The 24747-nt window shown below is 47.5% G+C and overlaps 1 protein-coding gene across 3 annotated transcripts in view; it reads right to left on the bottom strand.

Moving 5' to 3' along the window:
- CD82 (CD82 molecule) overlaps nucleotides 1–21757 on the bottom strand; it is a 38743-nt gene extending 16986 nt beyond the window's left edge. Inside the window, exons 1-2 of one of the 3 annotated variants that reach the window (XM_079308489.1) lie at nucleotides 21526–21757; nucleotides 2407–2488 (exon numbers count right to left, since the gene is read on the bottom strand). In XM_079308489.1, coding sequence (XP_079164615.1) covers nucleotides 2407–2469 — 63 coding nt within the window. In that variant the 5' untranslated portion in view covers nucleotides 2470–2488; nucleotides 21526–21757. Of the gene's footprint in view, nucleotides 1–2406; nucleotides 2489–9454; nucleotides 9894–20904; nucleotides 20929–21525 lie in introns of those variants that run through there. The other 2 variants (XM_079308488.1, XM_079308487.1) reach the window with 2 other exon arrangements.
- Between the last annotated feature and the right edge of the window lie 2990 nt (nucleotides 21758–24747).

Genomic DNA, 24747 nt, shown 5'->3' with positions numbered 1-24747 from the left:
AAGGTCCAGAGCACACACAGGGCTCTGTCAGCAGCACTGGTGCTCACCTTTGCTAAAGCACTTTCCTCACAAAACTCAGCAGCTGCAGGAAACCAGCACACAGCATTCAAAATCTGTCTGTGCTGACAGCTCACAGCAGCTCAATGCAAGCAGTTTCTCTGCTAGATTAATATAGCTCTACCACACTGTATAAGCTCAAGAATTACCAACTACCTTCCCCAGTTCAGACCTTGAGAAATAACAGAAAAATGTCTCAGGTCAATTCCTTTCTATTAGAGGGAGGGAGTAATATATGCCACCATCCTCAACATCTGGCACGTGCAAAAAAGCCTACCCTCAAGCCAAGACAGAAGCACACTCAAAATCTTCTCTAGAGAAGTATCAAGCTTGGCCAGAACACAGTGGCTTTGGAGACCTCACTCTGACAGAGCAGTCTGAGGGGAAGAAAATGCCTGTGCTGCACAGCAGGGTTAAAGAGCTCTTCTGAAGCAGCTTCTCCCTTTAGTCAGCACAGACCTTCTCACATCACATCCCACCCTAAAGTTCTTACCCTCCAGGTCCAGCTCAGTGAATCAGATCAGCTTTCCAAAAGGGAGGGGGCTGGGAGATACACCAGAGGAGTTGGCTCACAGCAGGGTGTGCACAAGACTAAGAACAGCTACTTCCAATCACTTGCCACCCAGACTGGAGTTCTCAAACCTCTCCAGGACCCAGAGAGGGATTCAGTGCCTGCCATCCTCACAGCCTTGCAAAATACAGCAAAGTGCATCGTGGATGTGAGTCAGCTCAACAGAGCAGCTCAGCTCTGCCTCCTGACAGCACACCTATCCCCACAGGCTGCCTGCAACCATGCCTGGCTCAGCAGAGCAGGGAGGGAGAGACAACATGCAATAAAGGTGCCACAATGACCACTGAAAGCATACAGAAAAACAGTGACAGAGTTGTAAGGTACTGCAGTATTTCAGGCTGTCACCTTCCTCCTTTCCTAGGCTGGTTTTCTTGAAGAGAACTTTCTCTACACAGAGATTAGCTAATGAACTCAGACTGAGGTTTGGGCATTAAGGAAAACTAGACAGTGGCCAGATACTGGGCTACAGCAATACTCACTGTCTTAACAAATAAGCTCTGCTTCCCAGGGTAGACTGGCTGTTATATGCTGCTTAAAATTTATCACTTCTTCAAGAGAGGAGAGAGACTGAATGCTGATATCTGCAGAGGAGTCCTGCACTAGTAGGAGGCCTGGACTCTGATGATTTTTCCTATCTTTAAAGTGGACTAAATCATACTCAGAAGTATGTGGCACTTGAAATTCCTGTCCCCTCCCTCCCAAGAACCTTCCCTATGGATGCTGCGAGCTCTCCTGACTTCAGACCATTAGACTGCAGTTAACTACTCTTAGGATGGAAGTAAACACAAAGAGCAAAAAGTGAGCACAGTAAGCCAGTGAAAACCAGATCCAGATATGCCTCAAGTTCATCTTGCATGCTACCAGCACAGTGCAGTCATGCTGGAAGCAGGAGTAAAGCTGTGTGCAGGGACAGAGACCAGAAAGCAATGCTCACCTTATCATGATTAACTTCCCTCCCTTCCCTCTTAGCCTGACCCTTCCTTTTCCTTGCACACTGCATAAAGGATAATGCTATCAGGCTAGTTTCTTGCTGACATGTGGAAAGCTGAAACCTTGCACTTCCCCTCTACACCATCCCACTGCAAGAAGGCATCACCAGCAGTACCATCACTGCCCACAGGACACAAAATAGCTAGACATCAGAAAGATGCATGCAAGAATGTGTGTGGCCCTCCCAGACCCAATCTGTTGCAAAAGGAGTTCATCTTTTGCTAAGCCTCACACTTGAAAATAACTGCACCCAGTGGGTTGTTTTATTTCCCCAGACAAGCCTGTCCCAGTCTCCCCCACCTCCCAACTCCATTTCAAACAGACTTGGACTAATTCATCTTGCCACAAATCAAAACCAGCCGTTGGGACTCAAACAAAATTAGAGTTGTTCTTTGAAGCTTGGCTGGCCTATTTAGGAGGGCACTGCCATTACTTTGCAGGTTTTGTAGCTTTGCTGCTCAGGGACAGTTCAGCTGCTGCTCCAGATGTGTCAGAGAAAGTAGTTCCAGAAAGAACCCATAACTCCTGCTCTCTGTTCCCAAGGCAGGAATGGAGCTGGGTGCACTAGAGGCAGCAGGTGGCTGCTGGGAGTGGAGCTGCTTGGCATACCTGAGACACACACAGCAGCTCTGACATCCCCAACTTCAGGGGTCCCCTCCCTCACTCTGAAACTGTGGCCATTTTATTTCATGAACACACTGGGCCAACATCCAGGGAAAAAAAAAAATCTTCTAGCTAACTTTAGTCCAGGCCTTCCTTCTTACTCTACAGATGCTCAAAATACTTACAAGGAACAGAAGATTGAAAAGGAAGAGGAAGTACTTGGTGACTTTTAGGCAGCCAGACCCCATCTTCTTTTACTCAGAGAACCTAAAGGAAAAGCAGACAATGAGTTATGTTACAGCCAGGCCCTCTAGACAGTGTCAGAGCAATACCCCTACCCTGTGCAGAGCTCTGGATCATCTGGTGGGCCTCAGAGCACATGCACAGACAGCTGGAGTTGTCTTTTCAGGACAGTAAAGCAGGACACCAGCACCACATTACAGTCACTGCTGCCAAGATCTCCTGGAGAGTGACACAGAGCTATCATTAATCACAAATACACTGCTAATTCTATCACTATTTATATGGACTTTGCAATAGTAGCATCAACTGAGACACCAACCCTAGCTACTATTCCTGGTGGTGAAAAGTGATGCAAGCTACTTCAATTCCCTGACAGCAGCAAAAGAGATGCATGGAGCTCCTGGAGTAACACAGATTATGAAAGGTAACAGATTATTAAGGGGCTGGAGCATCTCTCATATAAGGACATGCTGTGAGACCTGTTCAGCCTAGAGAAGAGATGACAGAGGGGGCCTCATCAATGTCCATCAGTATCTGAAGGGAAGGTGCCAGAGGATGGAGCCAGGCTCTGCTCACTCATGCCAAGCAACAGGACAAGATCCCTCACTGGAGATATTAAAAAGCCATCAGGATGCAATCCTGTATCATATGCTCTTGGATGACTGCTTGAACAGTGAGGTTGGATCACTTGACCACTGTGATTCCTTCCAACCTGACCCATTCTGTGGTTCTGTCAGCCTTCCTGCTTCTTCTTCCCACCTCAGACTCAACTACTTCCCGCACAAAAAAACAGAGAACTTTTAGATGTTTTTAAATTTACTCTACCAAGCTCTTTGCTCCAAACACACCATGCCACTTTAAGAGTCACCAGGCAGAGGACCAGCAATCCCAGGCTGGGGTCGCCAGCCTGGCCTGGGAAGAAACAGCCCCAAGGGAGAGCAAGATCAGCAAGGTTCTCTACTCTCAGCCTGGGTGTACCAAGGATTGCTAGAGACCAGTCCGTTCTTTTGTTGCAACCAAAGGCTTTTGCTTAATCCTATTAAATATTTAGGTTAACTCTGCAGCTAAACTGGTATGTGGGCCTTGGCTAGCCTTGCCAACAAGCAATGGTCACCCTCAAACTACCAGGAGAGAGCACAAGTCTGAACTGTGTGACTCAATGTTGCTCTAATTTTAAGGGATGCCATGGCTAGAGACTGTGCCCATCACTGCACAGCACCTACCAAGATGTTACTGAGATGGGAAGCAGCAGAGATATAAAATGTCAGCCAGCTGTGCTGCAGACTGATCTCAAATCTCATCTGCATAGCAGTCATTGCACCTAAGGAGCTCTTACTGCACAGCCAGGTTAGCAACATCTCAGTTTTTGTTCAGTTAACTCCTCAGGTCAGAGGCTGCAAAGCCGGATGCACCCAAAAGTAGGTCCTTCAAATGAACCATGGAAAACTCCTGCAATAGTTTCTGGTCCATGTAAACCAAACATCATATGTAGCATTCCCATTTTCAGTGTCCCTGGGTGCAGGGACATCACCATGAGTTGGTTCTGTTCCAGCACAGATGCACTATACAACAGCTGCATCACTACCAACCTAGGAAACATGAATGAAGGTTCTCTGTTAGCAGAATTCCTCCTTTCCTCTGGAGGAGGAACATTCTCTCAGGCCACTACTCCTGGAAGGTACCAACACCTAAGGCTGCACTAGGAGAGGATAACTAAGATGTAAATTTTCCCATCCAGCTGGCTTGCTTCCTGCCTTCATCATGAACCTCCTCTTTATAGCATCACAAACTGGAGCCTGGCAGTCTAACCAGAGCACAAAGGCAGCCAGATCCCTAGGCAATAATGAATGTCTGTTGTGGGAGTTACAAATGCTTTTCCCTTCTTTAACCTAGCCAAGAACTAACCTAGGTAACAACTTCCTGCACAATGCACCAGACTTCTTACATTAAGACATCTGATCAGGTGCAATCCTCCTAATTTTCAAACTGGAGGGGCAAGTCCCAGTACTTGCTGACTTGCTTCCTAGCACTAAAAGCCATATGCTGCCTATTTAAACTCTACCCACATTGTTTTGATTTGTCAGGAAAACAGATTTGCAAAGCTGTTAGGATCTTTATAAAAGTTATTTCAGCTAATTAAGCAGCAAAGCAAATTTACTGTGGAAGAAGATATGCCTGAGGTAACAAGAGTAAAATATTGCTTTAAGGGCTCTTCTACTGCTAGCTATTTGTTAAAGACATCTCATCTTCAAAGTTTATTAAAAAAAAAAAAAACAAACAACAAAAACAGCAAACCCCAACTGTGCATTTTAGCATTATGCACCACTCTTCTTGCCACAGGACAATATATTTCTTTTATAGCTCCTGTCCATTAAGTAATTCAAGGTACAGTTTTCATGTCAGAAGACAAAAAGGGTCTTAAGGTTTTGCTTTGAGCTTTTAATACACTTTAGAGCTCCACGAAAATATTACATTTTTTCAATCTTCCATTCTTTGCAAATTAACTTTTGTCCACTACATCAATGAAACTCCTCAAAATTCCACCTTCTGATATTGCACAGTCATAAGATCAGCAACACTGTCATACAGTAGAAGCAGAAGCTCAACAAAATTTGAGATAGGTTAGGTTTGGAAGCAGATGAGCTTGCAGTTATCACAACCAGGCATATTCACAGGTGACTTGGCAGCAAAAACCCAACTTAAGTATTCCATAACTAGAGCTGCAGTAAAAGCTGAACTTTGCCTGCTGAAGTTGGTCAAATTTTAAGTCCTAATGCCTTGCAGCAATGCATGCAGAGGTTAAATACATGAAATCCGTATCTTTCAAATTTCACTAATTGTCCACAATAATTTGTTTTTTCCTCTCTCTCTCCACTCCTGCTGTTTTGACCATTTGAATTTTCATCCCCAGGCAGCAACACCCACTGTTTTCAACAATCCTGTATGTACACATCCAAACTTTCCCTGTCATTCTCCAGATTGATGCCAGCTCTGCAGAGGATTTCATAAGACACCATCAGCTGGCAGAATGGCATTTCTTCCAACCTCTCATTCTCCATCTTGTAAAGATATGCAGGATTATTTATGCAGTGTGTTGCTTTGAGGCACTACTGCCATAAAAACTTGGTTGCCAACACAGCTGCTGTGAAGTTGATCCTGTGAAGTTGATCTTAGCTCAGGTTCAGTCCCAGGAATTGAAGGGAGAACTAATTCCAGGAAGGCATTAATTGACCCAGAACTCAGGGTTTTCCTACCAGGAAGAAATGGAACAGGTCTTCACAGGCTAGACTGGCATCAGGGGATGGCTCCCTGCCCTCTCCATGACTCCAGCTCTCAGGCCCATCATTTTCCTGGCAACAGCAATGATAACAAGACCTGTATGTGGAGCAGGAACATAAAATCCAGGATACATGTGCCTGAGGAGATGCAGACAGAGTCCTGCTTTGTTAGCAACTGAGAGAGTCCCATCACAGCTCAGAGATTACCTTATTTTTGTCACAAGAGCCGGTGAAACTCCCAGTCCCCTTCTGTAAAGGTGACCCCAGAGAAGGACAGGTGATACGAGGAGAGTTGAATACCTCTGCCTCCTGCCCCCACCATTGGCCACAGAGGCAGGAAGGGGAAAATTCCTGCACAGAAATCATAACCACATCAGTCAAGGGGCAGAAAGGCTAAGTTAATTTTTAATTGCAATTCTGCTCTATCCAATTAGATCCTGTACTGCCTCCACCCAGCAAGCACTGCATGCTTGGTGCTCAGTGAAGTTTACACTTGGCCCAGGCCAGTGCTGTACATGCCTGGGCCAGGCAGCTCTGCTGGGAAAGGCTCAGCTCTCCTCTGCAGCACCACCCTCGCGCTCACTCCGCAGGTTTCTCCCTGATGAGCTCTGGCAGCTGAAACACCTCAGCTGCCAAGTCACTGTACAGCACAAATAAGGGGCTCATTTATGAGGGCAATGAAAGAAGAAGCACAAAACAAACCAGAGCAGAACAGCTGTGGAAATCGCCGTCTCAGTAATTTACAAAAAAGCGCAAAGTTCACGCAAACCCTTAAGGACAGCACAGGTTCCCAAGAGTGCTGAGCTCTGACAGTCAGTCCCAATAGTCCAGCTCAGGTAAAGAGGGTTCACAGCTGACAGTACCTACATAGCCTGAGGATGCTGTCCCCTCTTCTCCACATCCTATTGCTTAAGGACAGGAAATGATTGGTTAGAAGATGCTGCAGGCTGTTTCTGTCTAGCAGTTGCTCCCCAGCAGCACTCTTCAGGCTCTAACACCAGGGGATATAAAACAAAGGTAGAGCCTATAGGAGACACTACTACCATCTTCTACCAGGCTAGGATGAGGTCAAACCAGCACCAGATTTGGCTTTCACAAGTTGCTATCTCCATTGCCCCCACAAACACCTCTAATGCCCTGCAAGGCTGGCATGCTGGCTCTGTTCTGCTGCCCCTCCTGCCTGCTCAAGCAGAAGCTTCCAGTTTGACAGATGCACAGATGTAGCAGCCAGCACTACGAAATAAAGTTCTACAATACACCCTAAGGTTCCTGGTCCTCATTCACATCTTGCATCTGATGTGGAAGGGGGGATCTTTGGGTGAAAGTCCTGCTGACCCACTGAAGCAACCTCCAAAGCAGCCTCAGCTGATCTCAAGCATTGCAGGTGCTTCTTGACACAACAAGCAACAACCACCTTCCTCATTTAGGTAAGTCTTACACATTGCAACAGGTCATTTCCCTCAAGATATTACAAGGCTGGACACTTAAAATATCTTAAGCTGTCCCTGATCTGATCTCACCTCCGTGTCTTTTCTTTCTCACACCACAACATTGACCAAAATTAGCTGTGTTCATTTGCAGACAGATTTACCAAGAAATCCTTGAGATGGAAGAGCTCCCATTGTTGAACTCAGGTTGCACAACTGGCTCCTTCTGCCCAAAGTAACTAGCAGGTGTCCTCAGGAAGGGGTCAGCATGCTGCTGGTTCCATAAAGATGTTTATCTGCACCGTGATTTGCATGAGGCTGAGGACATTTTGAAGGCCAGTGTAGTTAATTTTTGCAGTATTATCCCAATCCAAAAGCCAGAACCAGATTAGATGGACCCACAGAAGCCAGCACACTAGAGTTGCTCACTAAAGGCCACTTTCCAGCTCCAAGGCAGACATCCCCATGCAGCAGAGACTGGGGAAGGGGCAGCTCAGAAAGCCATGGGGCAGAGGAGGAAACAGGTTATTTGCAGAATTCTTGCACCCCAAAGTCCAGATGCTTCTCCATCCATGCACATGCAGAACAGACATTTGGCAATCAGAAAGTCTCCTGATCATGACTGATGAGACAGGACAGCTTCACACAACAGCACCAGTTAATGAACAATGACAGAGTTACTAAGTCTCCTGTTAACCAGGTACATCACTGCCCTCAGGGCAGGGACTGTAAGTTACAGCCCCATTAACATATAAAGAATATCCTAAGGAGTTCATCTCCTTGATGTTAATATACAAAGGCCTTGGACTTTCAGTACACCTGAGAGGTACATCTTGTCTCTAACAAACAAATAACCACAGAGCTGATAAATGATCCAAGTCTGAATTCATTGAACTTTCCTTTAAGCTTCACTGAGATAATACCAGCCGTGTAATGACCTTGAAAACATAAACAAGATTATGTTTGTCATGGATATTTTCCAAATAACATCTCTTCACAAATTACAATGGAAGGATTGAGGAAGAAGCTGGATTTTAAAAATTAAAGTATATATATTATGTATTTTATATATATATTTATATGTGTGTCTCTCAGTGATACAGCTAGTTTCTTTTCGAAGGAAAGTCTCAGCACAAGGTAGAAAAGTATTTCTGCATATTACAAATTTTTAAAACAGAAAAAAACAGTCCCTCTCTTATTCCATCTACTACTAGAGACAGTTTTTCTAAGTAGAAGTAAATGTCTGCAAGGGTAGAAGAGATGGTCTGAGAGCTAAGCACAGAGAGACCAGCACAGCCACATCAGCCTGCAAACTGCAGCAGCACACTCAACTATCTGCAAACTTCAGACTCCCAGCACAGACATGTACAGTGAGACCCTAACAGCACCTGCAAGACATCTGCAGGATAGAGACCAAAACGTGCATGCAGCCCCTCCACATATGCTACTCCTGGGGCAAAGGGAGCAGACCAGAGCAAGGCAACAGCTGGCTGCAATACTGCAGAAATTCCACTGGCAAGAACAGATTTCTCAAGAATAGTTTCTGAGGGAACTTGTCAGCTCACACTGCAAAGGTAGACATGCTCCTGGTAAGACAGTGAGCTTTTCTGTCTGACTTCTGTAGCTAATAAATTGTGTGAATTATCTGACTAGCAACTGCATTCCCCAGCAAGAGTCTAGAGTAGAAAGCACCCATAGGACTCCCTACGATGGCACAGATTTTTCAGTGTGTTTTATCACAGCAAGCACATGATAAGTATTTTGTAAAAAGGAAATGCGTATTTTAGAAATGTACTTCTGATGCTTGACGGGAAACGATCAGATATTTATAAACCACTATCATATCATGAAAAAGAAACCAAGCCCACAGTTCAGTATCAAAGAGCAGCAGAGTTTTTAGAAGCGTCTGGTTTTATCTCTGTGTTTACAAGCAGTGTAACACATTTTGAGAACATCTGGTCTTCACCCTCCAGTTTGAAAACTAGCATTTAAGTAGGTCTTCAGTCCCTACAACTGACAAATTGAGAAAGTTCTTTGCTATTTTCAGCCTACACACTCATGCTTGCACAGCATGACAGCATTCACAGGACAGCATTTCTTTGATTTAAGCAAAACTTTCCATACATCAAGACCAGAGATGGAGCTCTGCTCAAAAATGGGAAGAAAGAAACAACCCCACACCCCACAAACTGTCCCAAAGTCCTTTGATTCTCCTCTCCCCCTACAAAAAAAAAAAAAAAAAAAAAAAAAAGCAAAAAAAAAAGCAGAAAAATTATTCAACTTACCAAAAATAGCAGACAGAGAAATAGCCAAAAGTACAGCTTAGTGGACTTTCTTTTTCTAATTACCTCGTATTAGAATGTTAGTTGTGCAACAAACTCTGCAGGTCAGGTCCAGAAAGAGTTCTCCACACTGACTACAGCCAGCACACAGTGCAGTAGAAATGCAGAGTTTTCACAAAACTGGTTGGGCAACTCTGTCACTTGACTACATTGGCTCTTTAATCGCTTCAACAACAGGACCTGCTCAGCTTTGTTTGCTGCACTTGGAGCTGCCAGGCTGCAAACCTAACCTCCGAAATGGATGTGCTCACCAGCTCCTACATCTGCCAGTGGCACGACTGTGCCAAAAGCAATTCCCCTGCTCTGGCCTGCCCCACACCTCCCCACAGAGGAGCAAAACCTGTGAGTAGACCTGCACTCCAAAGTGCAGCAGGGAGACCAGACTAGAGCATTCTGCTTGTGCTCAGGCAAGCTTCTCCCCAGCACGGTTCTGAAGCACAGGGGATGCTTCAAAGGGTTTCCCTGTGCTAGTCATCAGGTCAAAGTCCATGCACAGGACAGGCTCACCCATCTCCCTTCTCATGCAAGCAATGCCTTGGAGGTCAACAAATCTCCAAGGAGTTGCACAATATCCCTCCCGCTGCCACTTGGCTTGGAGACACCTTCCTCAGACTCAGCAGCCTTTTCCCCCTGCCACAGCACCCAAAAGCTACCACAGTCCAGGCAGGAAGAAAGCCTTTTTTTTCTATTTTATTAAACAGCAAGAGAAATTGCAAGACTTAGGTAGGAGCCAGGTAGTAGAACTGATTTTTATCTTTCCTGCCGCCTCCTCCTCCTACCATAAAATGCAAGAGGTCAAGGTCGAGGACTTTTTACTGTAAAGTTCCCTTACCAAACAAACTGGTTTTCAGTTGCTTTTATTTTCTCAGATACTAGGGCAAATAAGTGGCTGATTAGATTCAGCACATCCATGACAAACATGTTTCTGAGAAGTCACAGTATCTGCTTGACCTGGGAAATGAGCTTTCCTACTCTCTTGGCTCTTTTCAGGAATTAGCAGAGAAAGTAGTTTTACTTCAAGGGCAGGAAGTTTTCCACAGCTTAGCAACTTGCACAGACTTAAACAACTTTTCTCTCCGCCTCCCCTCTGCTTATCAAGTCTTCAGGCCACACACCTCCACAGGCAGGTGGAGGGGCTGAGCAGAGCCTGGGCACTGGCATGGGGAGGAAGCTGAGCTTACACAGCACCATTGCCAGCAACCCCACCACTCCCTGCAGGCTCTCCTGGAGCTCACGTCATAGCTGAAGCCAGACACTCCTAGAAGTCAAAGCACTAGAGACTGCCGTTCAGAAGGGCATAGGGCAATGACAACTCCCTTGTCCTTCTCAGATTAAACCTCTGGAGGAGCTCAGACACCTTGCCAAACTCTGACTCACCAGAGCAATGAAGTCCCTTGCAGCTGACAGCCCACTGGAGATTCTCCCCAAGACCTCTCCCACTAGAGCACATCCACAGGCTCTCACGTGGCAGAAGGAAAAAACAAAACAAAACAAAACAAAAAACAACCAACAAACCAAAAAACCCATACCCACCATAAAGCAAACAGAAGAGGCCTCTGGCTTGTTATTCCAAATGACTGTGAAGCTTTAGAATTAAGTAATCTTCCTTGAACAAAAGAAGAGACAGGTTAGTAGTCTACTTTAATCATATCACATGCTTTGTATCAGATCCTTTGCTGATAGCAAGGCACTGATCTAAAGAAGCCAAGGCTTTAACCCTTTAGCTCACAGATGAAGTAGGGCTGGCAGAATACTGCAAACCCATCATGACTGGAAAGGGAAAAAAAGTCCTGCTGGCCCAGGAAAATTTCTCAGGCCACAAGGGGATTTTGGCTTGTTACCAGAAACAGTCCCTTTATTATTTGTAATTTTAGGAAACTTTGGTTTTGCCAAATAGACCATTTGCTAATGTGTAGCTACCTGAACCACCCCCGTGGCCCTGCTAGTACATGGCACAGCTACACAGGATTCTGTAACAATCTCCCCTCTTCAGCAAGGTCTGCCCCACCATCCCCATGGGCCTCCAACCTGAAGGGCCCCACTGCAGGCTGACAGTACAGCAATCAGAAGTACAGGACCCCTGCTAGAGTCTCACACAAAGTACTTTTTGATCTCTCCCAGATTTGCATACCAGGGAAGACAAGGGAGGCAACTCGGCCAAACCACTTGCTACAAGCAGACAGGGCCAGCTGGAGTCTCCAAAACCAAGGTACAGAATGCCACTCTGGCAGCAGTGACACAGCCACAGAAGGTTACTCCCGGCCCCAGCCTCTGCCCCAGAAGCAGCTGTACTTCCCACCAGCCCATCCAGGGTCACACGAGACCTTGTGCCCTTGCCACAGTCTGAGATGAACATTTCACAACATCCTGAGTTTCATGGCACAGATGCCACCTGACACTACCAAAGGGTACAAGGAAAAGAGAAAGCCAGAACTATAAAAAGCTCCTGAGGAAGGGATTCTGTCTCAAGCAGCCCCTGTTTCCAAAATGATGACATACAGAGGGCAGCAGGGCAAGAAAATCTCTGAGTACAAGACTTCAAACCACAGATATTTTTAGTAATTTCCTGCTATTCAAAAATATTCACCTCAATCACATTTTCCCTCTCCACCATCATGGCAAATACGAAAAGTTTCACATTTGTGTGGCAGCACTTGGCCACAATGGGCAAACCCCTTGCTGGCCTGATCACTCTGAGGATGCAACTCAGAAGCTATTTCAAACCTTGCTCTGGAACAGCCAGTCCCAACAGGGGCTGCTGTACAGTCCCTCAGATGTACAGCAGCACTGTCTAGCCCTTTTTCCTTTCACCTTTAGAGAACACTCTCCTCATGCCAAGTTCTTCTGACAGGAGACAGAAAAGGAGAAAGAAAGCAACATTGTACAGCAGTAAAGAGCAATGCTGTGAGGAGCAAGAATAACACAGCATGAGCTGTTACAGAAACTGCAGCAAAGCTGCTTTGTTCCCAGTCTAAGCATTTTAGGAAGTGAAATGCCACAATAAGAAATCTCAGCAGACAAGGCTGGGAAACAAAGGGGTCCTCTAGAAAACACTCAGCCAGCTGGAAGAGACACCCAAAAACTTTTGGTTGCCCTTCTATGAAGATGGCTCTGAACTCCAAGGCAGGCTGCAATACACAGTTTTGCTACCCTGATGATTGCTACATTACCATGCAGGTAATCCGAACAGAGTTAATTGGAGCAATGCAAGAACATTGATTAGTGATAGACCTGCCACCTGCAATTAAGATCACTCTTCCAACACCATCCAAAAAAAGAAAATAATCAATCAATCCTTCAAGGCAATACATGTGTAGGTTCTGGACAGAATTGTTTCAAGCCAAGAAGAACAGACATATGGGATAGGTTCCCTAGGAATTTGGCAGTTAAAAAAGACAGCAAGACTTTGAAGAGCTGGGTCTGTTTTGGGAAAAAGAGGGGCCTCCTTGGAGTCTGCAGACCTACACAGTGGTCTGGAAAATGGGCTCAGCTGAACCTGAACCAAGAGAGGCTGGGTGGCCCTTTCCTTCCTGCAAAGGTCTCCTTTTCTATATTTAGAGCATAAATATTTCAGAAGACTATTTGATGGAGGAATGTTAGAAGAATAAGATGGAAAGAGTAGTTCAGAGGTATTTACTTTAAAATAAGAAAGAACCCAGAATAACTAATTTACAAAGAATCCAATGAGCCTCAGTGCAGACATAAACGCTCTCATTTCAGGGGGGAAAAAAAGCAGGTTGCTCCATCTTTAATCAGTAAATCATGATTGAAGCTAAGACTACTTTTTAATAGGATTGCAGATACAATTTTTTCTTACTTGCCTCTGTCCTACCACATTGTTGTCTTTCCTCCCACAGCCCACCTAGTTTTACTTCACATCAGCTCCACAATTTTTAATCAAGCCAAACTCAATCACCTAAAACCACATCAAGGGGTCTCATGCATGCTACCTGGGCAGGTCATGGTTGTCACACATGGCTCCCTCTGCCAGCATCCACGTCCATGTCCACCCCCCACTAATGCAGCAGCAGAAACCCAGCCCAGCAAAGCCCCATTGCCTGCTTCTCCTCTGATGGAAGGCTGCCAACAGGAGAACCACCCATCACTCTCCACTGAGACCCTGGGCACAGGAATAACATCAGACAGCACCACAGTGACACAGCTGCTGACCTGGCTCAGCTCACACATGGCTGCACAGGCTGTTCTTCCTGACAGCAAACACCCTGTGGCAAAGGATGTCTCTCTTCTGGGCAAACAAGGAGCAACTGTTTAGGTTCCCATGGGACAGCTGCACGGCCACCCACTTGTCCACACACTGGTGGGTCTTGCTGGTGGCTGACAGCTGGGATGGGAAGAGGTTTCCTATCTGCCTGAAGCTACACAGAGCAAGAAACTAGTGTTTTACTACAGGATCAAGTCTAAATCACTGCCACAACAGCCTCCAAAGCTGCAACATGATGGACTGGTAATGAATGCAGAAACACTCAGGCCACCAGCAGGACTGCAGCATCAAATCAAAGAAGCCTTTGAGATCTTGGACTTGGGAATTAAAGCAGCTTGCCATTCCTCAAAACAACCCTTCCTTGAAATAGTCTCTTCTGCCAAGGCAGCAGCCAGTTTGATGCAGTTTTTGACATTAAAAAATTCCCATGAAGTTTTGGCAACTGCCTTTTTGTCACCTCAGTTTCATTCCAGGAAGCCGTGAGTCACACCACCTCCCCCAGGGAGAAAGGGTGAGAGGAAACTGACATTTCAGGTCCTCTCACATCAGGCAGGAGAAGCACCAGAAGCTGTGGGCATCACCTCCAACCCTTCAGGAGCACCAGGACACCCCAATTTTAGCTGCACTCTCACCCCAGTGTGAAGGAGCTGCTGAGCTCTGTGCACAGGGAGCAGCCAGCCCTGCAGCAAGTCCCACAGAGGGGCTGGGGCTCACTTGCAAGGCTGATCTGTCACAGAGGGCTCCACTCCTCCACACCACCAGCCTGCAGAGACTTCTCTGGTACATGCAGCTCTCCCCCCACTCCTGTGCAGTCTCCCCAGGGAAGTGCAGCAGACCCCTTGGGAACCAGGGAAGGGCTGTGCCTTTACCTTGTTTCACACAGCTCACCAGGGCTTCTCCACACAGCTGAGGTCTAGCACTGCTCCACACAGCAGCTGCTGAGCAGAAGTCTTCTCTAATTAAAAGAGCTTCCTTCGGGAACAGGCAGATCTACTGCACAACTCAGAGTGCTGTTTAGTTATTCCATGTGCATAGCTGCAAGCCAGCACTAGAAAGGGACCTGAATGTAAAGGAGAGTCCAGCAGCTTCTCAGACTGTTGGGAAAGCACATTTAGGCAGATGGGCTTTTATCTGGTTGGGGCTTTTTCCTCCCCCAAAAGACTTCAGAGGTGAGCATGATTAGAACTTCTGCCTGCCTTTTAAGCCCCATTTCTTCAATCATGCAGCACAGATGCTGCAGAATAGTCACCACATCTGTTTGTGCAAAATACAAGGCAGCAGCAAGGGTAAACAGCCTTGCTAACCTGCAGGTCAGCAGTCTGCCTTCTTAATCCAAGCCCTGCACTGCTTCTGTGTTCTACAGGGAGCCTAGCTCCATGGCACAGAAGAAAGGGAGTGAGGGGACAACAGGCCAGGAAAGCACACTGGAAAGCTGAGGACATTCCAGCAAAGCCACTCAAGACTGACTCATCACCAGCAACTTCAATCCACGACAGACACATGACCAGCTCCACAGCAGGCAAGAGTACACTTCGTGCCACAGCATCACATGAAAGAAGCCCCAGAACCCATGCAGCCCTAGAGACAGTGCCCTGTTACCACCCAGCCAGAACAGCACCCTTTTATGCAAAGAGTACTCTACAAATTGATTACAAGCACAGAAGAGAGGAGCACAGCAGTCTGCATGGTGATTTTCAAAAGCAGGCATATTAGCTCTGGGGACCAAAAACGCCCTTAACATTGCCACCACTGAAAACAGAAGTTCCATTTCTTTCCACACACATTCCAAATAATGCTAAGTAAACCATTCGCATGACCAAGAAGAAATCAGAAAAAAAATCATATAGGAAGGGAATAAGACACCCCCAACACAAATATTTTTTCCTCTATTACTAGAACACTTAGAAACTGAAATACCACAAAAGGTATAGAAACTTCCCTGGAAAGGTCTAACTAGAGCACTGAGTCATTTTGTGCAGTAGAAGAGATAATATATATATTTTGGACTTAGTAATTGATTCCCCACAAAACTGCTAACCATTTATCACAGGAGATGTATTAGCTCCAGGCATTTAGGATTAGCATATTCCTATATTATGGGATGACAGTAGCAGCCCTTGCAGTCTGTGTCAAGTGCCAAGATGCCCTTTCCACACCTGCTCTGCATGCTGGTCCAGAAGCTCTGCATCAATACAGCTCAGGTCGTGGCCCCACAGCAACACAGTGCACAAAACCCCAGAGGCAGCTCACTCAAACCTATCTGGTGCACCAGCCTGAGCAAAACCAGCATCCTGGAACAGGTTGCTTTCAAAACTAGACAGACAAGGTGCTGCATGAAGCCTCTCCCATAGAGGCAGGAGCTGAGGGCATCAAATTCCTGTGCATTCCCTTGAACTCATGCTGGCAAGGACACAGAAACCTCACCAATAACAGAGGCAGTAACCAAAGCAAGGTGCTGGAGAAGAATATGATCAGATCCAGTGACTGTAACCCCTTTTCCAGAACAACTCTGGAAACAGCCTCCTTCATTCCTAAGAAGTAAAGCTACTTTCCAGCACATTCAGTCCCTGCTGTGCAAACTCCTCTGAGGTAGTTCCTTTCCTTTCCCAAGCTACCTCCTTGGCAATGGATGGGGAGCAGAAGGGAACAAGGGCAGTTCCCAATTCCAGCCGTGGGAAGATCAGCTCAGCTCAAGGTGTGTGGCTGCAGCTCTGACAGCTCACCTGCTCTTTTGCTTGTGTATGAGAGACTGAAGCAGACTTGTTTTGCCTACAAAGGGAACTCCCCATTATATAACTTCAACAGGCTGCTGGATATCCTAATGTATGCAGCTGGTCCCAGATCAGCATTTCTCCAGTACACATGGCCATGGGATTATCATCATACTGGAAGAGATCAGCAATCTGCTTACAGCTCAGTAACAATTTTGCAGTAAAGGGTAAAGTGGTTTCATGACGCACCTGCCTCAAGGCTGTGCTGCAAAGCAACTAAAATCAGCAGCACCCTTAACAAATTCCACCAGTACTTTGCTTATGTGCAAGGCTCTGCCTCTGGTCCTTCTTAGCTGCTTTAAGACAGACAGGGCACTTACCACACCAGCAACTTCCAGCAATTAGGAACATGCACTGGACTTTGGTTTGACTTGCTTTTAAATGGTGGTGTCCTAGTAGGTGGTGTCCCAGTTCTGAAGCTCCATCAAGGAGACAAAGAACTAGAGCAGTCACAGTCAGACAGCCTGTGCACACACCTCTTCCCACAGGACTAAGCCTGTCCCCAGCTAAGTCTCCCTTCCCTTTCTCCCCTGTATTTACTTTGGATGAGCCACAAACCACCCAGCTTCCCTTGCTCTCTGATGTTCAAAAAGACACATGCCAACTTGGAACCCAGGCAATCTCCATTCCCTGTCCCCATCCCCACAGACTACTGTTTTATTCCCCTTCTCTCCTGTGATCAGCCAGGCAGTCCCTTCTGCAGAGCTGCTCACAGCAACGCCTCATCTTTCTTCCAGAAAATTAGCTAGCTCCGAATCTCACAGTGCACACAAGAAGTGATTTAAGTAATCTCCACTACGCAGTTCCTTTGCTTCACTTATCACCCCATCTAGACTGAAGTCAGCCATTAACTGCTTCAGTGTTTCCAAGCCCTGATAGCCCAGAGAGCTTTCAGCAAACAGGCTCTGCCACAGCCAACCAGCTGTCAAGGAACTGCTGGCGCTGACTCTGCCTCCTGTATTATTCCTTTTACCATGCCAAGATAGCCTGTAATTTTTAGCCTTTCCTCCATTTCATTCCCTCTAAGAATACAGAAGAGCCAAAAAGAGACAGAGGTGGTTAGGTAATGATTGTATCTCATTACACAGTTGCTAAAGGAAAGGTGGCTCACTCAGCCATCCTTTCACACGTATGTCATTAATCAGCAGCCTGTACAAAGTTCCAACCCCACATTCCTCCAACAGATGCATCAGTGCAAGGACACAGTTTACTTCTCTGCCCACTAAAGCTGGCAACCACATGGTGGTGGGCAGGCTACTGGGCCCAGCTATCCCTTTGCTGCATAAAAAAACTCCAGAACTCTGGAAGGCATGATCTATGCTCAGAGACAAATGAAGGCAGGGAAGGAGAAGAAGGGGACACAGTTGTCATGTTCATATTTTAGAGAAGTAAAGTTCAGGCACTCTAGGGTGAATGCCATAATTCTTGGCAGTAATAAGTTAGTTTTGGTGTGTGTAAGTTTTTCCACACTGGAAACTGAGGAGTAAGTGCAAGAATGCTGTGACTCCAATCACCCCTTGTTACAAAGGCCCACTGGAAATACTGCTACCTCCTCCAGCTTTCCAAGCTAGTCAAACAGAGCCTGAGCCCCAACAGACCCTTCTAGCACCTCCCACTCACCAGCCAAGAAAGAACAGATCAGGAAAAAAAGTGGCTGCCATGCCACAGGCATCATTAAAGTGGAGCAATAATTACTGCTTCAGATAGCACAGGGCATGATCCAATCCCAGCATCCCCCTGGCATTCCCATAACAGACCCCATCCATCAGTGCCCAAACATCTTAGTGGCAATGCCTTTTACCTGTGCTGAGTGCTTCCTGCTGTAAATGCCAGCAGGCACCAGGAACCACAGACATGGTGTGAAAATTGCCCTGGGGCCTGTGGTTACCATAGATCTGCAAAACTCCCACCTGCATCCCATCTGACTTGAACATCTACCTGCACTGGACAGACCCTTACAGCTGTGAGACCAGGACATGGAGTAACAGAAGAGTGCTAAAACCTTTCCTTGGTGACAGTCAGATGAGAAATTTCATGTGAAACCCCCCCTTACACTTCAAAGAGCTTGAAGCAGAGTGGTTTGAGTAGCAGGGACAAGAAAACCTCCACGGGGCTGTGGGAAGGCCTCGTTAGAGCATTTCCTGCACCAGCTTACAGTTGTAGGTCACACTACACCTGCCTGTCACCCGAGAACTAAAATAGAGACAATAACAGTAATGAAGAGAGTCCAGATGAGCCACATCATTAAAGCCTCTAAATCCTCTTAAGGGAGGAGCTTCCATGCAGCAGGACAGAGATTGCCCACGGGGAGGGCTTTCTCCAGGCACCCGGCTTGCGTCTTGCTCTATTTCTGTCGCACGCAGGTAAGAAGCTGAACAAACACTGCAAGACTTCACCCAGCCCTGCAGCACAGGGATGAGAACCTCATCTCATCAGCCCCCAGAGCCCTTGGCAAGGATGGAGAAACCCAGCCAAAGAGGCTATGCCAAGCAAGATCCTTCTCTGGAAGGGGTGCTAAATGATGCAACGTTAGGAGTGAGGAAAGGCTACTCACTTCTCTCAGCCACTCCTAACCCACACATAGGCTTGCAGAGCAGTTGCAAAGTGCCCAGCATGAGCAAGCACCCATGGATTTGTTTTTTGGTTTTTTGTTTGGTTGGGTTTTTTGTTGTTTCTTTTGTAAAGAAGCACAGGTGCAGCTCTAGGAGTTCCTGCTCCAGCCAAAGGACCAAAACCAAATGTAAATGCTAAAAAACCACCTCACTATTGCAAGAGGTTCTGCTATAGAATGCTGACAGATCTTCCAATGCCTGTGCAGTGACACTGCAGAACAGGTCACTGACTGTACCACCCAATGCCCTTCTGCCTCATTAACACTTTCTTCCAACTTAGTGTTCATGAAGTATTTAGTAAGAGCTGAGTAATTAGTCATTTTCACAGTTTGTCATATGCTTGACATCACTATTCAGCAGCATACTATTGAGACTGCTCATCTCACTCACTAGACACCTCAATCTAGATTTTCAGATCAGTGTTTCTACACTCTGTCTTTGTGGTCCACCAAAATTACTCTAGCCACAGGCTTCTGCTTGACTGTTCTGATGCAGTGAACAAGCTTTACAGCAGCAGGTTCACATCTCAGGCTTTGCAGGGGATTTTTCTTAAGCCCAAGATGTCTGGGAAAGGAAAAAAAAAATCAACATAAAAAAACCCATGGAGAGGAAGTATCACTGATGTCATATTTCAAGACAGCACTGTCCAGCTGTTCACCCTCACCTGTACAGAAGCACATGGGTGTTGTCAGAAGCTAACAACCCAAAGGCCTCACAAGTGGTAGGATGTGTTACATCCCTGTGAACCTTTACCCTCAACAGCAGCTCAAACACCTCCAGGAGAAGCTCTTCTCCCCAGCCACTACCCCTGAGAGCACTGCAATAGGACACTGTCCCTCCCTTGCACAGCTAGTAAGTTTCAAGCGCTCATCTTATACATAGTATGCTACAGCTTGTCCAAGACATAGGAACACTTTACCGTAAACTAGCTTTACAGTTTACCGTGGCCAATGTTTAGACTTTGGGATGGTTGGGTTTGGGGTTTTGGTTTTTTGTTTTGAGATTTTTGAGGGTTTTTTTGGTTGGTTTGGGGTTTTTTTTGGTACCAAACACCCCATCACCCGATTGACATGAAAGCATACACTGCAGAGCTTTAATGCTGTGGGGCAGAATCAGCATGCCTGGAGTGCAACAAGCCGCTATCCCCTTATCCCTCTTATAAACAGATTTGTTACCAGTCACATCGCAAACGTAATTCGCATTTACAACATCTACTCTGCTGTTGAACTACAAACACTATTCCTAACATGAAGCGGGGGGGAAAGGGACACAGCAGGCTGGGCCAGCACCAGATTTCTGTAGTCGTAATAGGGTAAGATCGCTAGAGAAGCATGTAATCCACATCCTGGAAATCAATCAGGACGGAGCGGACTGAAGCCAGCTGTGTGCCCAGTCTCATCAGCAGAGGCACCGCGCCGATGTCCCCGCACAGCAGGACCAGCGCTGCGGGCACTGCGCCCGCCGCACCTGGCCACGGTCTCCGGTCCCAGCCCGAGAGCTGAGCCGGGGGTCACAGCTCAGCCCCGACTCCACCTGAGAGCGGCCAGCAGCGGGGACCGGCGCCCCGAGAGGCTCCCCGGCACCCCAGCAGGAACGCGGGGCTGCCGGTCCGCAGCGGCCGGCCACCAGAAAGCCCCGCAGAGATGCCCCGGGCAGTCCCCGCGGGCACGGCCCCGTCCCGCCACGCCGAGCCCCGGGCCGAGGGCAGCGGGGTGTCCGGTGCGGGGGAAGGAGCCCCGGCCGCCTCCCCCCGGGCCGCCCCGCTCCCGGCGCTCCGGGCGCTCCTACCTGCTCCGCTCCGGGCTGCGCTCGGCTGGGCTGGGGAGCGCACGGCTGGGGAGAGCACGGCCGGGGACAGCACGGCACGGCTGGGCTGCCGGAGCGCTCTCCTGGCCGATGTGGCCCGGAGGCGGAGCCGGCGGCTGCGCTAGCCGGTCCCGGGGCGGGTCGCCGGCCCCGGGGCGGGTCGCTGCCCCCGGCCCTGCCCGGCCCCCGCACAGCCGGAGCCTGGCCCGGAGCCTGCCCGGCTTGCGGTCCTGCGGTCCTGCGGCCGCCCTGGGCTCCGCGCAGCGCCCGCTCCGAGCCCCTGCTGCTCACACCGAGCCGCACGTTTTACAGTGCCCACCTGTGAGGCCTCGGCCGCTGCCTCCTCCTCTCCACTGAGCCCAGATCAGCCCGCTCCGCCCGGGCAGGTGGCCAGCAGCGCTCTGGGCCCTTTGCCCGCTCGCTGCGCTTGCCGTGAGCCCGTCTCCTCCCGCGAGCCCCCTGCCTGGCCCGTCAAGTAGGTGCAACAAGCGCCCGCACACAAACACCCCTTGAACCTGTGTGTCAAGCGCACTCGCAGCTTGTCTGGTGCTGCGAGACGCGCGTTGTGGCTCCCTGCCCAGTGAAACAAGCCTGATGACCCACCGAAAGATTTTTCCAGTGGGCAATTTCGCTGCCCCAGTGAATCCTGTAAACATCACCCGGGCTGCATATTGTTCCCCCTCCAAACCCCGTTAAGCTCTTGTTTGCCCCAGTGCCTCCAGCACTGTGAAGATGGTGAGGTGTTCGCATGCTGTGGCTGCTGTTTGCTCTGCTGACCAGTGCCACTGCATTGTTTCCACGGGCTTCTCTGTTTTGTGTAGTGTATCCGCTCCGCGCAGCAGGCAGCGAGCTCAAACCACCAGCTCTTTGTTCTTGGCACGTGGCGTAATTAGCCCAATGGGATCCTGCCTCTTCGCTGCAGAACACAAATAAAAATAAAAGTGATAAGGCAGTCTAACAGTAACGACAATGAGATCCTCTGTAAATCGTTTCAGAGATACTGAAACCAAAGCCATCAAGCCAATCCTAAAATGAAGGAAGATCAGGAGATCCCTCATCCTTCTGAGGAGCAACATTTGTCACTTTTATGTATTCTGCTGTCCTGGCAGAGAAGGACCGGCCAAGTCATGCAGCTCAAGGTCCCAGTCCTCATTCCTGGGGGCAACAAAACCCAGTTTGGCTTCTGTACTGAGACGTGTGCAATGGCCACTTGACTCTCTCCTAACAAAGTGCCTCTCAGTCATCTTTCTGTGTCTGAAGGCTGGTTCTTTACTATGCCACCAGGCTTCAAAGAAAAAAAACAACAACAAAGAAAACCCCATAAATAAAAGGTCCTTTTCTGGGCTGTGCTTTATTCATTGCATTTATGTGACTTTCATTGTGGTATTTAGAGCCCCATCCAGTCCAAACCTCTCCCTGCAGCTCCCAACCATTTCCTCTGGTACCAGGAATAAACACATCCTCCTTCCCTTTTTCAGCAGCAACGCACAGCAGCTTCCCACTGGCCTGTATTTTTATCCTGCAGACGTATTTTTTGTCAGGATAAGCATGTGGTCATTTAATGGGCAAAGCCAGGCCATATAACAAGTCCTCCTTCATGCATGGATAGGGTGAGGCAGGAGGGGCCGTGGGAGGAGGCTGCACCTGGAGAGCAGGTGTCACTTGCAGAGTGCCACACACATTGTGCGCCACACCCTGGGCTCCACATCCTCCTCCTGCCACCAGCGGGTAACTGCAGGCTCTCCAGCAGGCATGAGGGCTCGCTGGGGACAGGGGATGGAAATGCAGGTGCTCAGGCTGAAGAGGGACATTGAAGTGGAAGTGAAATGACTCGTTCTGCAAAGGGGTTTTTCTGGGTGTGGTCTCACTACTCCTATTTCTGCAGCTGCTCACAGCTATACCACGCTATCCATGGCCTGCAAACTGTCTAAGTTTGCTCAGACTCCTTTCTCATACCAAAAAAGAAAAAAAAAATTTGTAAGGCCAGTTACTAGTGTCTAAGACAAGGACAAATTATGCATGAGAATTATTTGGGGCAATCTCTTTATAACCAGTCTTGGGGACTGTGTCTTTCTGGAAATCAGAAGCACTCCAGCATCTCTTTTCAAGCAGAATTAACCTTCCTTAAAAATACTTCTATTCTCAAACAAAATATTTAGAGTACTTTTTCTTTACCCCTTCTCTCTCTGTAATTGTCTTTAGCTCAAACATCTGCTCAGGCTTATGCCTGTACTCTGTCAGACAGAATGCTTACCAATAAAGACAAAAGGGTCGGTGGGGCAGGTGAAATAGCATCTGCCTCTTCTTATATTTAGTCATCCTCATCTCTCTGCTGACAGATTATCCAAGCCTACAGGTACTGAGCATGTAGCTTGTTTCTGATTCTTACAAAAATTGCCCTACTTTGAGGAAGGAAGCCTGGGCTCAAAATATTTCCCCTGGGGATTAGAGCAAAGGCTGTTTCTTAAAGAAAATGGGTTTTAAATAAAAAGTGATTACAAGGTGCAGTGCAAATGGATTGTGCCAGCAGCTCTGGTTCACTAGCCTGAATTCATTTGTGTCAGAGGCTTTGAGAGTAGGATACATGCTAGCAAGGGCAGTGTGGGAATATATATGCATCAGTGATTGCATGCATAACTGGTTGTGCTCGAGTGCCACTCGGATATGAACCAGTGAGTCTAGAAAAAGCATTAAGTCTATACCACTGCATTTGCTGAGAGAAGGGAATAGGTTTTAAAAAATAGGTTTGAAAGAGAGCTTCCAAAGTGCCTGAATTTTATTAGAAAGTCTGACGTGAATCATGCTCCTCAGAAGGCTTGCAACAGGGACTTGGCAGCAGAGGAGAAACAGATCTACTGAGATGCTGCAGCTAAGCTGCACACAGATGGCAGACTAAAAGCCCAAGTATAAACAGCATCTTTTACAATGTACACATCAGGCTGGATTCTCAGCTAGTGATTAGACAAAAGTGCTTGTAAGAAAACACCCAGGCTGGAGAAACCCACCATTATGTGGCATGTAAGGCTGAAAACTGAATACCATTTCAAAGGCAGCCAGGGACCAGCCAATGGGTCATTGAGCCAAGCAATCTGTTTTTGCCTTGGGCCATCTTCATTTCAAACACAACAACCATTCCCTGTCAAATGAATACTTTCTTTTTAGGAGGAATTAATCTCTGTACCAAATCAAGTCATGGCCTATTCTGTGGGTAAACAAGGGAAATCTGCACAGGACTCCAAGTCCCCGTGATGCAGCTTCATACAGGTTCTGATTCATTTGTACACAAGGTCTGTTTCCTTGGGCACAGGGGAATACTAATGCCCTGCACAGAGTTGGCTGGCTGTGCTTTTATGGCTGCTTGCAGCCTTGCCCAGGGCTGTGAAAAGCTGCTCACTCCCCACTGCTCTGCAATGAAAAACACGAATATGGCATGGGTAGCTGCTAATTATGGGGGGCTGCTCATGATGGAGGGACGAGCTAGGGCCCCCTCATTCTCTGTTGGTAAACCCATGTGTGCCTGGGTTAGGGCCAACCTGGAACAGCTGGATGCAAGCAAGAAACTTTCCACCATTTTATGTATGGGCAGTGCTTCACGTCTCTCTGCAGCTGGGATGAAAGGTCTCAGGGTTGTTTGGCTGCAGAGTGGAAGGGACCAAACTTATTTTCTTTAGTCTCAGAGGATCTCTGAGAATAAAGGGTTTGCGTTGCAGCTGGCACAGATTGCTGCCCTGTGTTGTATGCACCAGAAGGAGGAAATTAGTCTTTGGCATTAGGAGAACAGAGAAACAGGAAGACACGTGGATTTCTAATGTTTGCATATCTATT

The sequence above is a fragment of the Erithacus rubecula genome, assembly GCF_903797595.1.
Source record: "Erithacus rubecula genome assembly, chromosome: 6".
Taxonomy (NCBI): Eukaryota; Metazoa; Chordata; class Aves; order Passeriformes; family Muscicapidae; genus Erithacus; species Erithacus rubecula.
This window is presented reverse-complemented; position numbering and strand designations above follow the sequence as displayed.